The sequence below is a fragment of the Mobula hypostoma genome, chromosome 4 (assembly GCF_963921235.1).
Source record: "Mobula hypostoma chromosome 4, sMobHyp1.1, whole genome shotgun sequence".
NCBI lineage: Eukaryota > Metazoa > Chordata > Chondrichthyes > Myliobatiformes > Myliobatidae > Mobula > Mobula hypostoma.
This window is the reverse complement of record NC_086100.1, coordinates 49,411,451-49,430,750: the sequence shown is the minus strand read 5'-3', so window position 1 is coordinate 49,430,750 and position 19,300 is coordinate 49,411,451. Positions and strand designations below refer to the sequence as shown.

The window sequence follows — 19,300 nt, the reverse complement described above, 5'->3', positions numbered from 1 at the left end:
GAATTTTAAGTATGAGTGTCATAGTCATGCCGTAGGATAATGTTGCTAAGCAGCATCAGAACGCAGAATTAGTACTCTTCAGAAATATGACAGATTAGAATGAAAATGCTGTTTTAAAATTTCAGTGGCTTCACTTCACAATTTAGTTTCATGTTTGTCTTTATTTTCCTTTACTCACTGAATTAGATTTGCAAATGGCCGTTCTACGGGTTTAGTTTTAGACAGTGGAGCCACACATACCACAGCTATTCCTGTACACGATGGATATGTTCTGCAGCAAAGTAAGTATCGAGGAAAATTTTGATGCTGAAGTATGTAATATAATCATTGTTAATTCTTTTTAAGAAATCTTTCAAGGGATACAGATGTTAATGTAAAAAAAAAATTAGATCCCGTGAATGCTTGCTTCTGACCCCACCCACTCTTTAACAACACCACTTAGTGCTCCCTATCTTGATGTTACCTGACCTCCTTGTTCCTGTCTGTCTCTGTCTACCTCATTTTGGCTTTTTAAAAAAAACCTGAAGTATTAGGATTTTTTTTTCTCAAATCTCTGTGTATGACTTCAAATGGCAACCTTTAAATGTCATTGAAACAATGCTGACTTCCATGTGAATGCTGGAAACTTTTTTTTGTCCCTCAATAATTTTAGGCATTGTTAAGTCACCACTCGCAGGAGACTTCATTTCCATGCAGTGCAGAGAACTGTTTCAGGAACTGAATGTGGAAATAATCCCACCATATATGATTGCTTCAAAGGTGAGGTGAAAGCTAAAGTATATGTACATGTGTTTGTAAAAACAGTCCTCCACATTGTTAATATTATAGCTTGACGTTGGAACATAAATATTTGTAAACTCAGTCTAAAATATAAGTAAGTAACAAATAAATACTTTGTGGATATATGGTATACCCTTTGGTGGTATTTCTGAAAATCTTGTGCTAAATGTGCTTTTAAATAAATATTCAAGCTGGACACTGTAACTGTATAAGTAAAGCAGTTCCTGGTCTTGAATGTGTGTTCCAGTGAGTAACACCATAACAATCACTAATTATTGAGAATCCTGGCTGATTGTCTCAATTCATGTCCAAGTTAAATAAGTCAACTACAGGTATTAAATTGTTCTCTCAAGTGAAATTTTTTAACTCTTTACAATAGCAAACTATGTGCTGCTGTCCTGGTTAATTTTCCAGTTATGCACAGATCCTATCAAACCTTCTGAAGCGCTATTCTGCATATCTAGTTCAGCAAAATCTGATGCATTATTATTGGTGCAATGGATACAGAGGTGTTGTAATAACTTCTAAGATTTTCTTTATATGCTACTTCTAGAGTTAAAGTAGAGCTGAAAAGCAAAAATGTGTAACAATTTACTCCCATTGCTGTTCTCATAGGAGTCAGTGCGTGAAGGAGCTCCTCCTAATTGGAAGAAGAAAGAGAAGCTACCTCAGGTTACACGGTCATGGCACAACTACATGTGTAATGTAAGAAATGTTAAACCAGCTCAGTGAGTTATATGAAACTAACAACAAGTTTACTAGTTAGTTTATGTATATTTAGAGGAAGTAAACAATTTCTGAAATCTGAGTTCAGAAATTACATTTCTAGTCATAGTGATTTGCCAGGGGTCCCTGACCTTTTTTGCACCGCGGACTGGTTTAATATTGACAATATTCTTGCGGACCGGCTGACAGGGGTGGGGTGGGGGCATTGAAGTTCAACAGTGTGTGACAGGGAATGAGGAAAGGTGCAGCTGACTCATATCATTTCCTCGTGGCCCGGTAGCACATGCTTTGCGGCCCAGTGGTTGGTGACCACTGATTTTAGACTATATGGCATTTAGAACCAGGTTGAATATCACTGGAACATATGTGAAATTTGTTGTTTTATGGCAGCGGTACATTGCAATACATAAAAAAACTAAATTACAATAAGTACAGATAAAAAAATGCATTAGGTGGTTCAAACTGAGAATGGAAAAAGAAAATGAGGTAGTGTTCATGGATTCATTGTCCGTACACAAATCTGGCAGAGCAGAAGAAGCTGTTCCTGAAACATTGAGTTTGTGTCTTCAGGCTCTTGTACCTCCTTGATGATAGCACCTCCAAACCAGGTAGTGATACAACCAGTTAGAATACTCTCCGCATCTGTAGAAATTTACAAATGTCTTTGGTGACGTACCAAATCTCCTGAAACTCCTAATAAAATATAGCTGCTGCTGTGCCTTCTTTGTAATTTAATCAATATGTTGGGCCCAAGACAGATCTTCAGAGATATTGACACCCAGGAACTTGAAACTGCTCACTCTTTCCACTGCTGATCCCTCAATGAGGACTGGTGTGTGTTCCCTTAACTTCCCCTTCTTGTAGTCCACTCTCAATTCCTTGGTCTTACAGCCGTGGAGTGCAAGGTTGTTGTTGTGACACCACTTAACCAGCAGACTGATCGCATTCCTGTCCGCCTTCTCATCACCATCTGAGATTCTGCCAGCGACAGTTGTGTTGTTGGCAAATTTATAGATGGTGTTTGACCTGTGCCTAGCCACAGAATCCTGGGTGTAGGGAGAGTAGAGGAGTAGGTTAAGCACACAATCTTGAAGTGTGCTTTTGTGGATTGCCATCGAGGAGATATTTATTCTGACCTGCACAGACTGTGGTCTCCCAATGAGGAAGTCAAGGATCCACTTGCAGAGGGAGCACAAAGGCTCAAAGATTTTGGAGCTATTGGAGCAGTATTTAAAAGTACTGTAAGTTGCATAAATTTATATTGACTTTGCAATATTAGTTTATTGTTATTTCAAAATTTCTATAAATTTCAAGTGTACAGGTCAGTGTGAAAACTGAATCTGTAGCTTAGTTTTTGTGCGGATTTGAGAGTTAAATATAGCTCTGGCCTTAAGAACAATTAAAAATGTGCTTGTTGTATAAGCACTTCCCATTTGTTAGAAAGCCTGGTCTCTAGGGAGGAGGTTGGTATCTCAAATGTTTTCTTTTTACAGTAATTTATTGTAAATTTGTATCCATCTTCACTGTTCTTGGGTTTGATATGATGGGTCATTTGAGTAAATGTTCTAAGCAGAAACAGAAAATATTCATCAAGTCTATTCTGCTGATTATTTACAGGATTTAATTACCAGCATTTACAGTTTGATGTTTTTTCCCCATTGCTTTGAGCTTAAAAGTCTGACTTCCAATGTCTGCTAAGTTCTTACTGCAATATTAATGGATAAATACTTCCAAGCTGATATTGATGTCTAAGATTATTGATTTTGAGAATTAAGTCAGGATAGCTTTGGTTTTCCAGCTGGGGAAATAAATTGAAAGGACAAATATATCCATGATGAATGGCAGGTGTGAAAGAGGGAGTTGTCCAAATCAGGCTATTATCTCAATTTTAGCTGCTGGTGCTATGAATTACAAAGGATTTACATCATAGATTACTCAGTTCAGAGAGATTAGTAAAGCAATTGTATTTATCTACTTTTGAAACTAAGTTATGTAGAAATAAGTTAATTGTAAATTTCATGATGCTGGTAATGGATGATAGGGGTTTTTTATGAAGTTGTTAGCGCATTACTGATAATATAAATTTTCAGGAAGTGATTCAGGATTTCCAAGCTTCGGTGCTACAGGTGTCTGATTCATCGTACGATGAACAGTAAGTAGCAGATATTCATGTTAATTTTTGACTGGCATCATTGTTATTCCTTAGATTTTAAAAATTGAACTTTTTCCTTTTTTCTCCACAGAGTGGCTGCACAAATGCCCAGTGTTCATTATGAATTTCCAAATGGTTATAACTGTGATTTTGGAGCTGAGAGACTGAGAATTCCAGAAGGCTTGTTTGATCCTTCCAACGTCAAGGTATTAAATTGATAAGTGAAGTTCAAAGCAAATTTATTATCAAAGTACATGCATGTCACCATATACAACCCTGAGATTCATTTTCTTGTGGGCATACTCAATAAATCTATAAGACCACAGGATACAGGAGCAAAATTAGGCCATTCGGCCCATTGAGTCTGCTCCGCCATTCAATCATGGCTGATCCTTTTTTCTTCTTCTTCTCCTCAACCCCAATTCCCAGCCTTCTCCCCGTAGTCATTGATGCCATCTCCAATCAAGAACTGATCAATCTCTGCCTTAAATACACCCAGCGACCTGGCCTCCACAGCTACACTTGGCAACAAATTCCACAAATTCACCACCCTCTGGTTAGAGAAATTTCTCCACATCTTTGTTTTGACAGGGTGCCCCTCTATCCTGAGGCTGTGCCCTCTTGTCCTAGACTCTACCACCATAGGAAACATCCTTTCCACATCTACTCTGTCTAGGCCTTTCAACATTCGAAAGGTTTCAGTGAGATCCCCCCCCCCATCCTAAATTCCAGCAAGTACAGACCCAGCGTCATCAAACGTTCCTATATGATAACCTTTTCATTCCTGGAATCAGCCTTGTGAAGCTCCTCTGGACCCTCTCCAATGCCAGCACAATTCTTCCAAAACTACACAATATCAAGGTGAGGCCTCAGCAGTGCTTTTATCCTGCTCTTGTATTCTAGACCTCTTGAAATGAATGCTAACATTGCATTTGCCTTCCTCACCACCAACTAAACCTGCCAGTTAACCTTTATGGTGTTCTGTACAAGGACTCCCAAGTCCCTTTGCATCTCAGATTTTTGGATTTTCTCCCTGTTCAGAAAATGGTCTGTACATTTATTTTTACTACCAAAGTGCATGACTGTGCATTTTCCAACACTATATTTCATTTGCCACTTTCTTGCCCATTCTCCTAATCTGTCTAAGTCCTTCTGCATCCTACCCATTTCCTCAACACTACCTGCCCCTCCACCAATCTTCATATCATCTGCAAACTTGGCAACAAAGCCTTCCATTTCATCATCTAAATCATTTATATACAGCACAAAAAGAAGTGGTCCCAAAACAGACCCCTGTGGAGCACCACTAGTCACTGGCAGCCAACCAGACAAGGATCCTTGTAATACCATAGGCTCTTAACTTGATAAGGAGTCTCAAGTGTGGCACCTTGTCAAAGGCCTTCTGAAAGTCCAAATATACAAAATCCACTGCATCCCCTTTATCTATCCTACTTGTAATCTCCTCAAAGAATTCCAACAGGTTCTTCAGGCAGGATTTTCTCTTGAGGAAACCATGCTGACTTTGTCCTATCTTGACTTGTGTTACCAAGTACTTCATCACCTCGTCCTTAACAATTGACTCTTAACATCTTTCCAACCATGGAGGTCAGGTTAACTGGTCTATAATTTCCTTTCTGCTGCTATCCTCCTTTCTGAAAGAGCGGAGTGACATTTGCAATTTTCCAGTCCTCTGGCACCATGCAAGAGTCCAATGATTTTTGAAAGATCATTTCTAATGCCGCCACAATCTCTAATGCTACGTCTTTCAGAACCCTAGGGTGCAGTTCAGTTTTGAGCAGCTTCTCCCTTGTAATGGTAACTGCAGCCACCTCTCTTCCTTCACACACAACATCTGGAACACTGCTAGTGTCTTCCACAGTGAAGATTGATCCAAAATACTCATGTAGTTCATCAGAAATCTCCTTGTTCCCTGTTATTATTTCTCCTGCCTCATTTTCTAGTGGTCCTATATCCACTCACATCGCTTCTATTTTTTTTACATACTTGAAAAAGCTTTTACTATCCACTTTGATATTATTTGCTAGCTTGCTTTCATATTTCATTTAAAAATTTCCCAGTCCTCCATCTTCCCACTAATTTTTGCTTTTTTGTATGCCCTCTCTTTTGTTTTCACATTAGCTTTGACTTCTCTTGTCAACCACTTGAGTATTTCTTCATTTTTGGAATACACATGTCCTGCACCTTCCTCATTTTTCCCAGAAATGCACACCATTGCTGCTCTGCTCACATCCCTTCCAGCAGCTTCTTCCAATTTACTTTGGCCAATTCCTCTCTCAAACCACTGTAATTTCCCTTACTCCACTGAAATACCGCTACGTCAGACTTTACTTTCTTCCTATCAAATTTCAAGTTGAACTCGGTCATATTGTGATCACTGGTTCCTAAGGGTTACCTTACCTTAAGCTCCATAATCGCCTCCAGTCTATTACATACACCCAATTCAGTATAGCTGATCCCCTAGTAGGCTCAAAGGCAAAATGCTGTAAACAGCCATCTCTCAGGCATTCATCAAACTCACTCTCTTGCGATCTATTTGCAACCTATAGAATAATAACCGTAACAGAATCAATGAAAAGACTGCACCATATTAAACATTCAATCAATGTGCAGAAGACTACAAACTGCAAATACAAAAAGAAAGAAATAATAAGTAATAAATATCGAGAACATGAAATGAAGAGCCCTTGAAAGTGAGTCTTTTGGTTGTGGGAACATTTCAGTGATGGGGCAAATGAAGTTTAGTGAAGTTATCTCATTTTGTTTCAGTGCCTGATGGCTGAGGGGTAGTAACTGTCCCTGAACCTAGTGGTGTGTGTCCTGAGGCTCCTGAACCACCACCATCATGGCAACCGCGTGAGGAGAGGTGGTGGGGTCCTTGATGATGGATGCTGCTTTCCTGCGACAGTGTTTCATGTAGATGTGGTCAGTGCTGGGAGGGCTTTACCCGTGATCGACTAGGCTGTATCACTACTTTTTGTATGATTTTCCATCCAAGAGCATTGGTGTTTCCATACCAGGCAGTGATGCAGCCCATCAGTATACTCTTCACAACACATCTGTAGAAGCTTGTCAAAGTTCTAGATGTCATGCCAAATATCCGTAAACTCCTAAGGAAACAGAGGTACTGCTGTGCTTTCGTCGTAATTGCACTTGTGTGCTGGACCCAGGACAGGCCCTCCAAAATAATAGCAGCGAAAAATTTAAAGTTGCTGACCCTCTCCACCTCTGATCTTCTGATGAGGACTGGCTCATGGACCTCTGGTTTCCTTCTCCTGAAGTCAATAATTAGCTCCTTGGTCTTGCTGACATTGAGTAAGATCTCCCTCCTATATGCTGATTCATTATGTTTGATTTGACCAATGACAGTGGTGTCGTCAGCAAACTTGAAAATGGCATTGGAGCTGTGCTTAGCCACACAGTAAAGCAAGTAGTGTAGGGGGCTATGCACACATCCTTTTGTTGCACCTGTGCTGATGGAGATCATGGAAGAGATGTTGTTACCAATCTGAACTGGGGTCTGCAAGTGAGGAAATCAAGGATCCAATTGCACAAGGAGGTATTGAGGGCCAAGGTTTAGGAGCTTATTGATTAGTTTTGAGGGGATGATGGTATTGAATGCTGAGCTGCAGTCGATAAAGATCATCCTGATGTATGCACCTTTGCTGTCCAGATGTTCCAGTCGAAGTAAATTTAATATTTTGAACCAACAGAACAAAAAAACTGTGAAGGTTACCATGTAACTTGCTTATAACCTTGTAGGTGATGCTTAGGAAAATACATGTACTGGTGAATTTCCATTACTTTTCTCAGCATGGGGTCACTGTAACAGATGTGTATACACACAGCTCATTTACTAATACCTGAAGAGACCAAGCAGTATTTAACATAGCAAAACACATATAATGCTGGAGAAACTCAGCAGGTCAGTCAACATCTATGGAAATGAATATAGCGAAATGGTCAGTGTTTCAGGCCAAGACCCTGGAATGGAAGAGGGAAGAAACCAGAATAAGAAGGTGGGAGAGGGTGAGGAGGACCAGCTAGAAGGTGATGGGTGAAGCCAGGTTGGTGAGGGAGGTAGGGATGAAGTAAGAAGCTGGGATGTTCTATTTCCCTTTGTAGAAGGCCTTGAAGCTGTCTGGTTCTTTCTCGACAACAGTCCCGACCAGTTACCCTCCACCACCACGCTGCTTCTCCAAAGGGCCGGAGAAGAATAAATCTGAAAAGGAAGTAGAGTGGATCATGGAGAAAGGGAAGGAGGAGCGACAGCAGGGAGGTGATTGGCAAACTGACCTCTAACCTGCTGAGGCTAGGAGGCAACTCTCAGACACCTCTTCTTACTTACTCCTTGAAAAAGGACCCCACTCAGAACCATCAGAAAATTGTCTCCAGCACCACCCACCTCATTAATCTCATCAACTCTGGAGATCTCCTATCCACAGCCACGAGCCACAGAATCCTTACTATGCACTGTCCTACGCACCTTCTACCCAGGATCCACAAACTTAACTGTCTGGGTAGGCCCATTGTTTCTGCCTGCTCTTGTCCCACTGAGCTCTGTCTGCATACCTTGACGCTGTTTTATCCCCTTTGATTCAATTCCTTCCCATCTGCTTATGTGACACTTCACATCTTTTTGATCTCTTCAACAACTTTCAATTCCATGGCCCTGATCACTTCATTTTGACCATGGATGTCCAGTCCATAAACACTTTCAAGAAGACTTTAAAGCTCTCCGCTTCTTTTCTGATAACAGGTCCGATCAGTTTCCTTCCACCACCACCACCCTCCTCCTCCTGGTGGAATTGTTGAGTACTCGCCCTCAGCAATTTCTCTTCCAGCTTCTTTCATTTTCTGCAAGCTCAAGGCTGTAGCAATGGGCACTCACATAGGCCCCAGCAATGCCTGCACTGTCATTGGCAATGTGGTAATGCTGCCCAACTCTTTTTGTGCTACACTGATGACTGCATTGGTGCAGTTTCATGCACCCATGCTGAGCTTGTCAATCTCACTAGTTTTGCCTACAGCTTCCACCTTGCCCTTAGATTCACTTCATCCATTTCTGACACTTCTCTTTCTTGATCTCTCTTTCTCCATCCTGGAGACAAACTTTATCTTTTATAAATCCATTGATTCCAGTGGCTATCGTGACTATACCTCTTCCCGTCCTGTCTCCCGTGATAATGCCATTCCTTTTTGTCAGTTCCTTTGTCTGCACCACATCTGTTCCCAGGATGAGGTTTTCCATTTCCCCGACATCTGCCCTTGCCCCATCTTCCCGCTGCCTTAACAGGAATCAAGTTCCTCTTGTCCTCAGCCTACCACTCCATGAGCCTGCACATCCAATACATTATTCTGCACAACTTCCACCTTCTCCAAAGGGATCCTACCACCAAACACAGCTTTATCTCCCCATCCACCTTGTGTAGGGATTGCTCCCTGTTCCTTTTATCCCTCCCCACTAATCTTCCTATTGGCACTTATCCCTGTAAGTGGTAGACGTGCTACACCTGCCCATTCACCTCGTTCTTCACCTCTATTCAGGGCCTCTAACAGTCCTCCAAGTAGACAACACCAACAGATGTGAACACTTCGTAGGCGAATCTGTTGGGGTCATTTATTTACTGTATTTGGTGCTCCTGGTGAGACCTGATGTAGATTGAGGGACCATCTTGTCGAGCACCTTAGCTCCATCCATAGAGAGTGGAATTTCCTGGTGGCCAATCATTTCAATTTCTATCCGATTCCAACATGTTGGTCCATGGCCTCTTCTTCTGTCACAATGAGGCAACTCTCAGGAGAAACAAAACTGCATACAGTATTTTGTCTTGGTAGCCCTCCAACCTGATGGCGTGAACATCAATTTCTCCAACTTCCCATATTTTTTTTTTACTTCCTCCTCCCCTCTTTATTTCTCCAGTCTGGCCTCTTACCTGTTCTCTTCATCTGCCTATCTCCTTCCCTTTCTCTTATGATCCAGTCTCCTCTCCTATTAGATTCCTTTTTCTCCAGCGCTTTGCATTTTCCAACTTCTTACTTCATCCCCTTCCCCCACCCACTTGGCTTTACCTTATAGCTTGTTACCCTCCTCCACCTTTTTACTCTGACATCTTCCCTCTTTCTTTCCAGTCCTGATGAAAAGTCTCGGTCCAAAACATCGACTGTTTCATTATTTCCGTAGATGTTCCCTGACCCGCTGAGTTCCTCCAGCAGTTTGTATGTGTTGCTCTGGATTTTCAGTATCTACAGGATCTCTTGTGTTTAGTATTTTACATAGATGAGTAGTATATTACTTGGATTTGCTTTTATTTAAATATTCCAGTGGCTAGTCATTAGTTTTGCACTCTGCTCCTTAATATCATGAAGAGGTTAGGTAAATGTCATCTTCTGGTTATATATGTCAGTTTATTGTACACAATCATTTGGCTTTATTTCATGTTTAGACTCTCAATATTCAGCAGTTCCCTCACTAGGGGCAACCAATAAGCACTTTACTTTCCCTAACACCTAAATATTTAGCATTGCTTAAAAGATTTTTGTATCATGTTAAAAGCAGCAATATTTTTAAATGATATTGTATAATGGCTTGTTATTTTCTGCTTTTTAACACCCAGAATTATTTCTGTACTTTCAGGGTTTATCTGGAAACACAATGCTGGGTGTCAGCCATGTGGTGACAACAAGTGTGGGAATGTGTGACATTGATATTAGACCAGTAAGTACTTTACCCACTGTAACAAGAATATTACGATATGCTGTTCTGCTGCATTTCATCACTGAGGATTATTTCTGAAATTTCAGGGTTCATCTGGAAACATAATGCTGGGTGTCATTATCTACTCTATCTATGCATCTCCATAATTTTACAAACTTCTAGATCTCTCCTTTGTCTTTGACACAATGCTGTCATTAAAATATTATAACTTGTGGATCAATTCAAGTACACTTTGATATTTCCAGCACAACATCTTTAAACTTTCCCCTTTACAGATTTGTTTTCTAGTATATGACATTACTATTATGTACCGTTTCTATAATTTTATAAACTTCTGGATCTCCCCTTTGACTTTGACACTCCAGAGAAAGCAATCAAGTTTAATTTAATATGTTAAATATTTGAATACCGGAAAGCTGAAAATAACGAGATTCTGGGAACAAGGTCCTCTCAAAACAGAAAAGTGAAAATACAAGTATTTACAGTTTGTTGATGAAACATTTGTGTTTTTGGTATGCTTGACATTGATGCTAATTATTAAACTATTGTGGATCAATTCAAGTACACTTTGGTATACCACCAACACATCATCTTTAAACTTCCCCCATCTCACTTTATAGATTTGTCTTACAGAAAATGGCATTTCTACTATGTACCCTACCTTTGCTACTCAATATTTTTATAAACCTCTGAATCTGCCCTCTGACTTGGACACTCCAGAGAAAACGATCTAAATGGACATTCAACCCATGAACACTCCCTCATTACGTTTTTTGCACTGCTTATGTTGTCAAAACAGCTGACATGGACCACCAACACCTCGCTGCTTGTAAAAAAGGCACAACAAAGATTCTAGCAACACACATCAAAGTTGCTGGTGAACGCAGCAGGCCAGGCAGCATCTCTAGGAAGCGATACAGTCGATGTTTCAGGCCGGGACCCTTCATCAGGACTAACTGAAAGAAGAGCTAGTAAGAGATTTGAAAGTGGGAGGGGGAAGGGGAGGGGGAGATCCAAAATGATAGGAGAAGACAGGAGGGAGAGGGATGGAGCCAAGAGCTGGACAGTTGATTGGCAAAAGGGATATGAGGGGATCATGGGACAGGAGGCCCAGGGAGAAGGAAAAAGGGGGAGGGGGGGGAAATCCCAGAGGATGGGCAAGGGGTACAGTCAGAGGGTCAGAGGGAGAAAAAGGAGAGTGAGAGAAAGAATGTGTGTATATAAATAACGGATGGGATACTTGGGGGAAGTGGGGCATTATTGGCGAGACCCGACGCAGACTGGGAGATTGTTTTGCTGAACACCTATGCTCTGTCCGCCAGAGAAAGCAGGGTCTCCCAGTGGCCACACGTTTTAAATTCCACATCCCATTCCCATTCTGATATGTCTCTCCACTGCCTCCTCTACTGTAAAGACGAAGCCACACTCAGGTTGGAGGAACAACACCTTATATTCCGTCTGGGTAGCCTCCAACCTGAAGGCATGAACATTGACTTCTCTAACTTCCGCTAATGCCCCACTTCCCCCTCGTACCCCATCCGTTATTTATCTATATACAAACATTCCTTTTCTCTCTCTCCTTTTTCTCCCTCTGTCCCTCTCACTATACCACTTGCCCATCCTCTGGGTTTTTTCTCCCCCGCCCCCTTTTCCTTCTCCCTGGGCCTCCTGTCCCATGATCCTCTCATATCCCTTTTGCCAATAAACTGTCCAGCTCTTGGCTCCATCTCTCCCCCTCCTGTCTTCTCCTATCATTTTGGATCTCCCCCTCCCCCTCTCAAATCTCTTACTAGCTCTTCCTTCAGTTAGTCCTGACGAAGGGTCCCAGCCTGAAACATAGTCATAGTCATATTTCATTGATCCCGGGGGAAATTGCTTTTCGTTACAGTTGCACCATAAATAATAAATAGTAATAGAACCATAAATAGTGAAATAGTAATATGTAAATTATGCCAGTAAATTATGAAATAAGTCCAGGACCAGCCTATCGGCTCAGGGTGTCTGACCCTCAAAGGGAGGAGTTGTAAAGTTTGATGGCCACAAGCAGGAATGACTTCCTATGACGCTCTGTGCTGCTTCTCGGAGGAATGAGTCTCTGGCTGAATGTACTCCTGTGCCCACCCAGTACATTATGTAGTGGATGGGAGACATTGACCAAGATGGCATGCAACTTCGACAGCATCCTCTTTTCAGACACCACCGTGAGAGAGTCCAATTCCATCCCCACAACATCCCTGGCCTTACGAATAAGTTTGTTGATTCTGTTGGTGTCTGCTACCCTCAGCCTGCTGCCCCAGCACACAACAGCAAACATGATAGCACTGGCCACCACAGACTCGTAGAACATCCTCAGCATCGTCCGGCTGATGTTAAAGGACCTCAGTCTCCTCAGGAAGTAGAGACGGCTCTGACCCTTCTTGTAGACAGCCTCCGTGTTCTTAGACCAGTCCAGTTTATTGGCAATTTGTATCCCCAGGTATTTGTAATCCTCCACCATGTCCACACTGACCCCCTGGATGGAAACAGTGGTCACTGGTACCTTAGCTCTCCTCAGGTCTACCACCAGCTCCTTAGTCTTTTCCACATTAAGCTGCAGATAATTCTGTTCGCACCATGTGACAAAGTTTCCTACAGTATCCCTGTACTCAACCTCATCTCCCTTGTTGATGCATCCAACTATGGCAGAGTCATCCGAAAACTTCTGAAGATGACAAGACTCTGTGCAGTAGTTGAAGTTCGAGGTGTAAATGGTGAAGAGAAAGGGAGACAAGACAGTCCCCTGTGGAGCCCCAGGGCTGCTGATCACTCTGTCGGACACACAGTGTTGCAAGCACACATACTGTGGTCTGCCAGTCAGGTAATCAAGAATCCATGATACTGGGAAGCATCCACCTGTATCGCTGTTAGCTTCTCCCCCAGCAGAGCAGGGTGGATGGTGTTGAACGCACTGGAGAAGTCAAAAACATGACCCTCACAGTGCTCGCTGGCTTGTCCAGGTGGGCGTAGACATGGTTCAGCAGGTAGACGATGGCATTCTCAACTCCTAGTCGGGGCTGGTAGGCAAACTGGAGGGGATCTAAGTGTGGCTTGACGTTGACTGTACCTCTTCCTAGAGATGCTGCCTGGCCTGCTGCGTTCACCAGCAACTTTGATGTGTGTTGCTTGAATTTCCAGCATCTACAGAATTCCTCGTGTTCGCGTTTTTAAATGCACAACAAAGATTCTTCTTCCTCAGAAAGCTGAAACAGGCCAAACTCCCACAAAAGCTGTTGCTTAACTTCTACAGAAGCACAATTGAAACCATCATGACCAACAACACCACAGTGTGGTATGCCAGCTGCACAGCCGCTGCGCGACAAGACCTGCATCGCGTGGTGAAGGCGGCCCAGCGAATTGTCAGGATGGAGCTCCCAGGACTGGACACCATCTATTCCAGCAGACTCAGGAGGAAAGTAATCAGCATAACCAGAGACACCACACACCCCGGCCACTCCCTGTTTGATCCACTGCCGTCCAGCAAAAGGTTCAGGACACTAAAAGCCAGAACAAATAGACTGAGGAACAGCTTCTATCCCAGAGCTGTGGCCTCCATCACACCACTCCCACAGAACAATGACTGAAACTGTGAGCACATATATGCCCACACAAGGACTCTAATACTTGCACTAACGGCACTTTGTGCATTACTGTGATATTCTGGTGCTGCTGCTACTTATTTTCTGCTACTTATCTATTTAATACTGCTTTACTATTACTGTCTTGTTTTTATCTACCATTTTATTTAATTGCCTGAGAGGAAGCCAAACAGAGTTTCATTGTACCTATGTATAATAACAATAAAGATCATTCAATTCAATTTTATGTATAGCATGACCTCTCCACCGTACTTTACAGTAGGGATGGTGTTACCTAGCTGATCCACTGTATTAGATTTACGCCCCACAAACCGCTTGGTGTTGAGGCCAAAAAGTTCCACTTTAATCTCATCCAACCACAAGACCAACTTCCACATATTTACAGTATCTTGTAAGTGATGCTTTAAGTTTTTACAGACAAGGATATGCTTTTTCTTTAGCCAGTGCTTCTTTCCTACTACTGCCATAAATGCTCTTTTTGTGCAAGGCCGTAGAGATTATGGAGCCATGAACTTCATGTCCAATTGCAGCCACTGACTTCTGCAGCTGACCCAGAATGACTGTTGGTGTCACAGTAGCTTCTCTTACAAGTGCCTTTCTTCTCCTGTGACTAAGTTTAGAGGGGCAGCCTTAAGTGTGGCTGTGGTTTCACAATGAACTGTACTGAGCACCGAAGTGATGGTCTTGTACCTTTCTGTAGATTTCTGCTTCTCTATTATAATTTCCCTGACTTGTCTTCTATGGTCTTCTGTCTTCATTTTGGTTTGGTCTATTGAAATTTACCATACCATTGGAACTTAAAGGTGGGGTGGTATTTATTGTTATGAATTCATTAAAATTGTGATCCTCCAATTTTCTACATCAACAAATTGGCTGTCTTAGTAATGTAATACTGTATATTACACCTGAGGAAAATAGTCATAGTAGTTAGAGAGGATGAAAACTTTTTCATCCTCAATGTTGGTTTTTAATGTTCAGTAAATTATTGACAGGATTTGTAATTTTTCTTTTGATTTGATGTGAAACACAATGTTTTGTAGACTTGCTCAGAAAATCTTACTTCAATAGATTTTTAAATTTAGGAAATGACTGTAAAATGTGAAGGTAGTTGTGATTTAATAATTTTTCAAGGCAGGGTATATGAAGAGTTGTGTGGATTTCCAGTCAAAAACTGAGGCTTATGAAGGATAATCATTACATTTACAGTATATTTGGATTTTAGCCTGTTTATATACAATGAGGAACCTGTATTGTTCATATAGTGGAAAATGACTGCAATAAATATCTTAATGTCTAACTGCTGTTTTGGGCATTTTGTTTTAAAGGGGTTGTATGGGAGTGTGATTGCAGCAGGTGGAAATACATTGATACAAAGTTTTACTGACCGGTTGAATAGAGAGCTTTCCCAGAAAACTCCACCTGTGAGTATCAGTTGCATACATTTTCTGTACATTTTCCCTTTTTTATGTTGCATGTTTGGCATTATTTCAATTTGTAGAAAATGACCTGGATTTTGGATCAGCGAAGACTAATATGACAGCTCATGGACTTGGTTTGGTCTTCATACTAGAATTTACTGTGATTAGAAAGATATTTCAGTACAGCGCCCTCTGAAGGATCGCTGGAACCAGAGTTTCCACAACTGATCAAAGAATCCTTCCTGGTTTGTATCAAAGGTTGTTTAAAAACTTCAATTGCAAATTACCACCACATCAAGTTTGGGCACATCCCTACTGATCCTGACTCTGTAGTCAGGGAATCAATTATTTTGCTTTATTTTAGGTACAATCATAAACTTTTTACATTAAACATTGCAGAAAGACTCACTTAAGCATTAGGTACTCTAATAATTGTTTAAAAATTTTATGTACAACACTATTTACAAACAATAAGATAAAGTTGGAAAATTATTATTTACAATTTGATAATTTGTGATGTTTCTGCAGGTTGATTTAAATTTACAAATAAAAATGCAGATAATTTAAATACAAATTGACTAAAAATGCAATCAATTATATGTTGAAGCTTATGTGGAGAGATTGGTGTAATTGGGAAGGACAGCCACCTTCTTGCAGATGGAATGGAACTATTTACAGTGCCTATAAAAAGTATTCACCCACCTTTTAAGTTTTAATGTTTTATTGTTTTACAACATGGAATCAGTGGATTTGAATTGGTTTTTCTGATCAACAGCAATGACTCTTGTGACAGTGAAAACAAATTTGTACAAATTGGTCTAAATTTATTACAGTCATTAAACAAAATATTTGATTGCATAATTACTCACCCATTCAAGTCACCATTTAGTAGATGCACCTTTGGTAGTAATTCCAGCCCTGAATCTGTGTGGATAGGTTTCGACCAGCTTTGAACATTTGGACACTGATATTCCCCCCCCCCCACCCCCATTTTTCTTTACAAAACTGCTCAAGTTCTGTCAGATTGCATGGGATTTGAGTGAACAGCCTTTTTCAAGTCCAGCCACAAATTCTCAATTGGATTTTTGAGGTCCGGACGCTGACCTGGCCATTCCAGGACATTAACTTTGTCATTTTTAAGCCACCCCTGTGTAGCTTTGGATTTATGCTTGGGGTCATTATCTTGCTGCAAATCAAATCTTCTCCCAAGTTGCAGTTCTCTTGCAGACTGCATCAGGATTTCCTTGTATTTTGCTGCATTCATTTTACTCTTTACCTTCACAAGCCTTCCAGGGCCTGCTACAGTGAAGCACCCCCACAGCATGATGCATCACCACACTTCACAGTAGGGATGGTATGTTTTTGATGCTTATGCCAAACATAGCATTTGGTGTGATGGCCAAAAAGCTCCATTTTGGTTTCATCAGACCATAAACCTTTTTCCGGCTGACTTCAGTCTCCCATATGCCTTCTGGCAAACTCTAGCCAAGATTTAATATGCGTGTTTTTTTTTCAACAGTAGCTTTCTCTTTGCCATTCTCCCATAAAGCTGTGACTGGTGAAGCACCTGGGCCAACTGTTGTATACAGTCTCTCCCATCTCAGCCACTGAAGCTTGTAATTCCTCCAGTGTTGTCATACATCTCTTGGTAGCCTCCCTCGCTAGTCCCTTTCTTGTACGGTCACTCAGTTTTTGAAGATGGCCTGCGCTACCAGATTTTCTTTCCATTTCTTGATGATTGACTTACCTGTTGTCCAAGGAATATTCAGTGACTTGGAAATGTCCTTATGTCCATCTCCTGACTTGTGCTTTTCAATAACCTTTTAGGGGAAGTGCTTTTGTGTCTTCCTGGTGTAGTTTTTGTCAGGATACTGATTCATCAGTAGTTGGACCTTCCAGATACAGGTGTATTTTTACTACAATCAATTGAAACACCTTGATGGCACACAGGTGATCTCGATTTAACTAATTATGTGACTTCTAAAACCAATTGGCTGCAACAGTGATGATTTGGTGTGTTATATCAGAGGGGGTGAATACTTGTGCAATCAATTTTTTTTAATATTTGTAATTAATTTAGATCACTTTGTAGAGATCTATTTTCACTGACACAAGTCTTTTTCTATTGATGATTGTCAAAAAAAGCCAAATTAAATCCACTCTGATTAAATATTGCAAAACAATAAAACATGAAACCTTCCGAGGGCAGTGAATACTTTTTATACGTGCTGTGCATGAAGGGAAAAAACAGCAAAGTTCATGCCAATAACTTAAATCTTATTAAGCCTTGGACAACACCATTACCCTACAAAGTTGGACAGAGAACATGGCTTGGTCCCTGTTCTTACTTTCTGCTATTTACATCCACAATATTTACAAAATATACCACAGTTTATTATTTTCATAATTTAAGTTTCCTCTAAATTAAGCTAATTGTTGTTTTCAGAGCATGCGATTGAAGTTAATGGCCAATAACACCACAGTGGAACGCAGGTTTAGCTCATGGATCGGTGGCTCAATTCTAGCTTCTTTGGTGAGTCTTGATTAGTTCATTTCAACATGATTATATTAAACTTGTTTCTTTAATTGTATATACAGTTGTAAGAAAACATTTGTGAATCCTTTGCAATGTGGTCTGATCTTCGTTTAAATCACAATAATAGACAAACACAATCTGTCTAAACTAATAACACACAAACAATTGTACTTTTCACGTCTTCATTGAACTTTGCTGAATCACTCACAGTCCAGACTGGAAAAAGTATGTGAACCCTTCTATTTAATAACTGGTAGAACCTCCTTTAGCAGCAACCACCACCACCAAACGTTTCATACAGCTACTGATCAGACTTACACAAAGGCAAGGAGAAATTTTAATCCATTCCTCCATACAAAACTGTTTGTTTATCAATATTTCTAGGATACCTTGCATGAACAGCCCTCCTCAGGTCATGCCACAGCATCTCAATTAGGTTAAGGTCTAGACTCAGACTTGGCCATTCCAAAACACAAATGTTCCTTTTTAAACCATTCTCTTGTTGGTTTACTCTTGCGTTTTTGGACCATTGTCTTGTTGCATCATCAACCTGAAGGTTAAGACTGCTACCCTGACATTCTCCTGTTAGATGTCTTTGAATTCATTGTTCCCTCAAAGATTGCAGGCTGTTCAGGTCCTGAGGCAGCAAAGCAGCCTAAAATCATGATGCTCCTTCCACCATTTTTCACAGTTGGGATGAAGTTTTGATGTTGGTGTGCAGTGCCCTTTTTCCTCCAAACATAGCAGTTTGCATTTCTGCCAAAAAGTTCAACTTTTGTCTCATCTGTGCACAGAACATTGTCCCAAATGCGTTGTAGAACATCCAGGTGGTCTTTTGCAACTTGAGGTGTGCAGCAATGTTATTTTGGAGAGCAGTGGTTTCCTCTGTGGTGTCCTTCCATGAACACCATTATTATTGTTCTTGTAGTGAACACATGAACTGAGACTTCAGCTGGCTCTACAGATTTTTGCGGGTCCTTTGCTGTTGCTGTTGGGTTCTTTTTCACCTCTTTCAACATTGCACATTGTGCTCTTAATGTGATCTTTGCAGGTGCAGCGTGCCCACTCCTAGGGAGAGTAGCAACAGTACTGAGTTTCCTCCATTTGCAGATAATTTCTCTTACTGTGGACTGATGAACACTCAGGTCTTTAGAAATGTTTTTGTAGCCTTTAACAGCTTCATGCATCTCTACAGTTCTAAGGTCCTCAAAGTTGTTTTGATCAAGGCATGGAGCACATAAACAGATCTTTCTTGAGAAGACCAGGCTCTGTCAGTAACCTGACTTTGTGTGTATTTATTTTTAATAGGATAGGGCA

General features: G+C 41.0%; 1 protein-coding gene across 1 annotated transcript in view; it reads left to right on the top strand.

Moving 5' to 3' along the window:
- actl6a (actin-like 6A) overlaps window positions 1-19,300 on the top strand; it is a 28,959-nt gene that overhangs the window by 9,017 nt on the left and 642 nt on the right. The window contains exons 6-13 of the mRNA XM_063045761.1: window positions 187-281; window positions 653-759; window positions 1,396-1,485; window positions 3,597-3,658; window positions 3,750-3,864; window positions 10,314-10,394; window positions 15,355-15,450; window positions 17,894-17,980. Coding sequence (XP_062901831.1) covers window positions 187-281; window positions 653-759; window positions 1,396-1,485; window positions 3,597-3,658; window positions 3,750-3,864; window positions 10,314-10,394; window positions 15,355-15,450; window positions 17,894-17,980 — 733 coding nt within the window. The remainder of the gene's footprint in view (window positions 1-186; window positions 282-652; window positions 760-1,395; window positions 1,486-3,596; window positions 3,659-3,749; window positions 3,865-10,313; window positions 10,395-15,354; window positions 15,451-17,893; window positions 17,981-19,300) is intronic.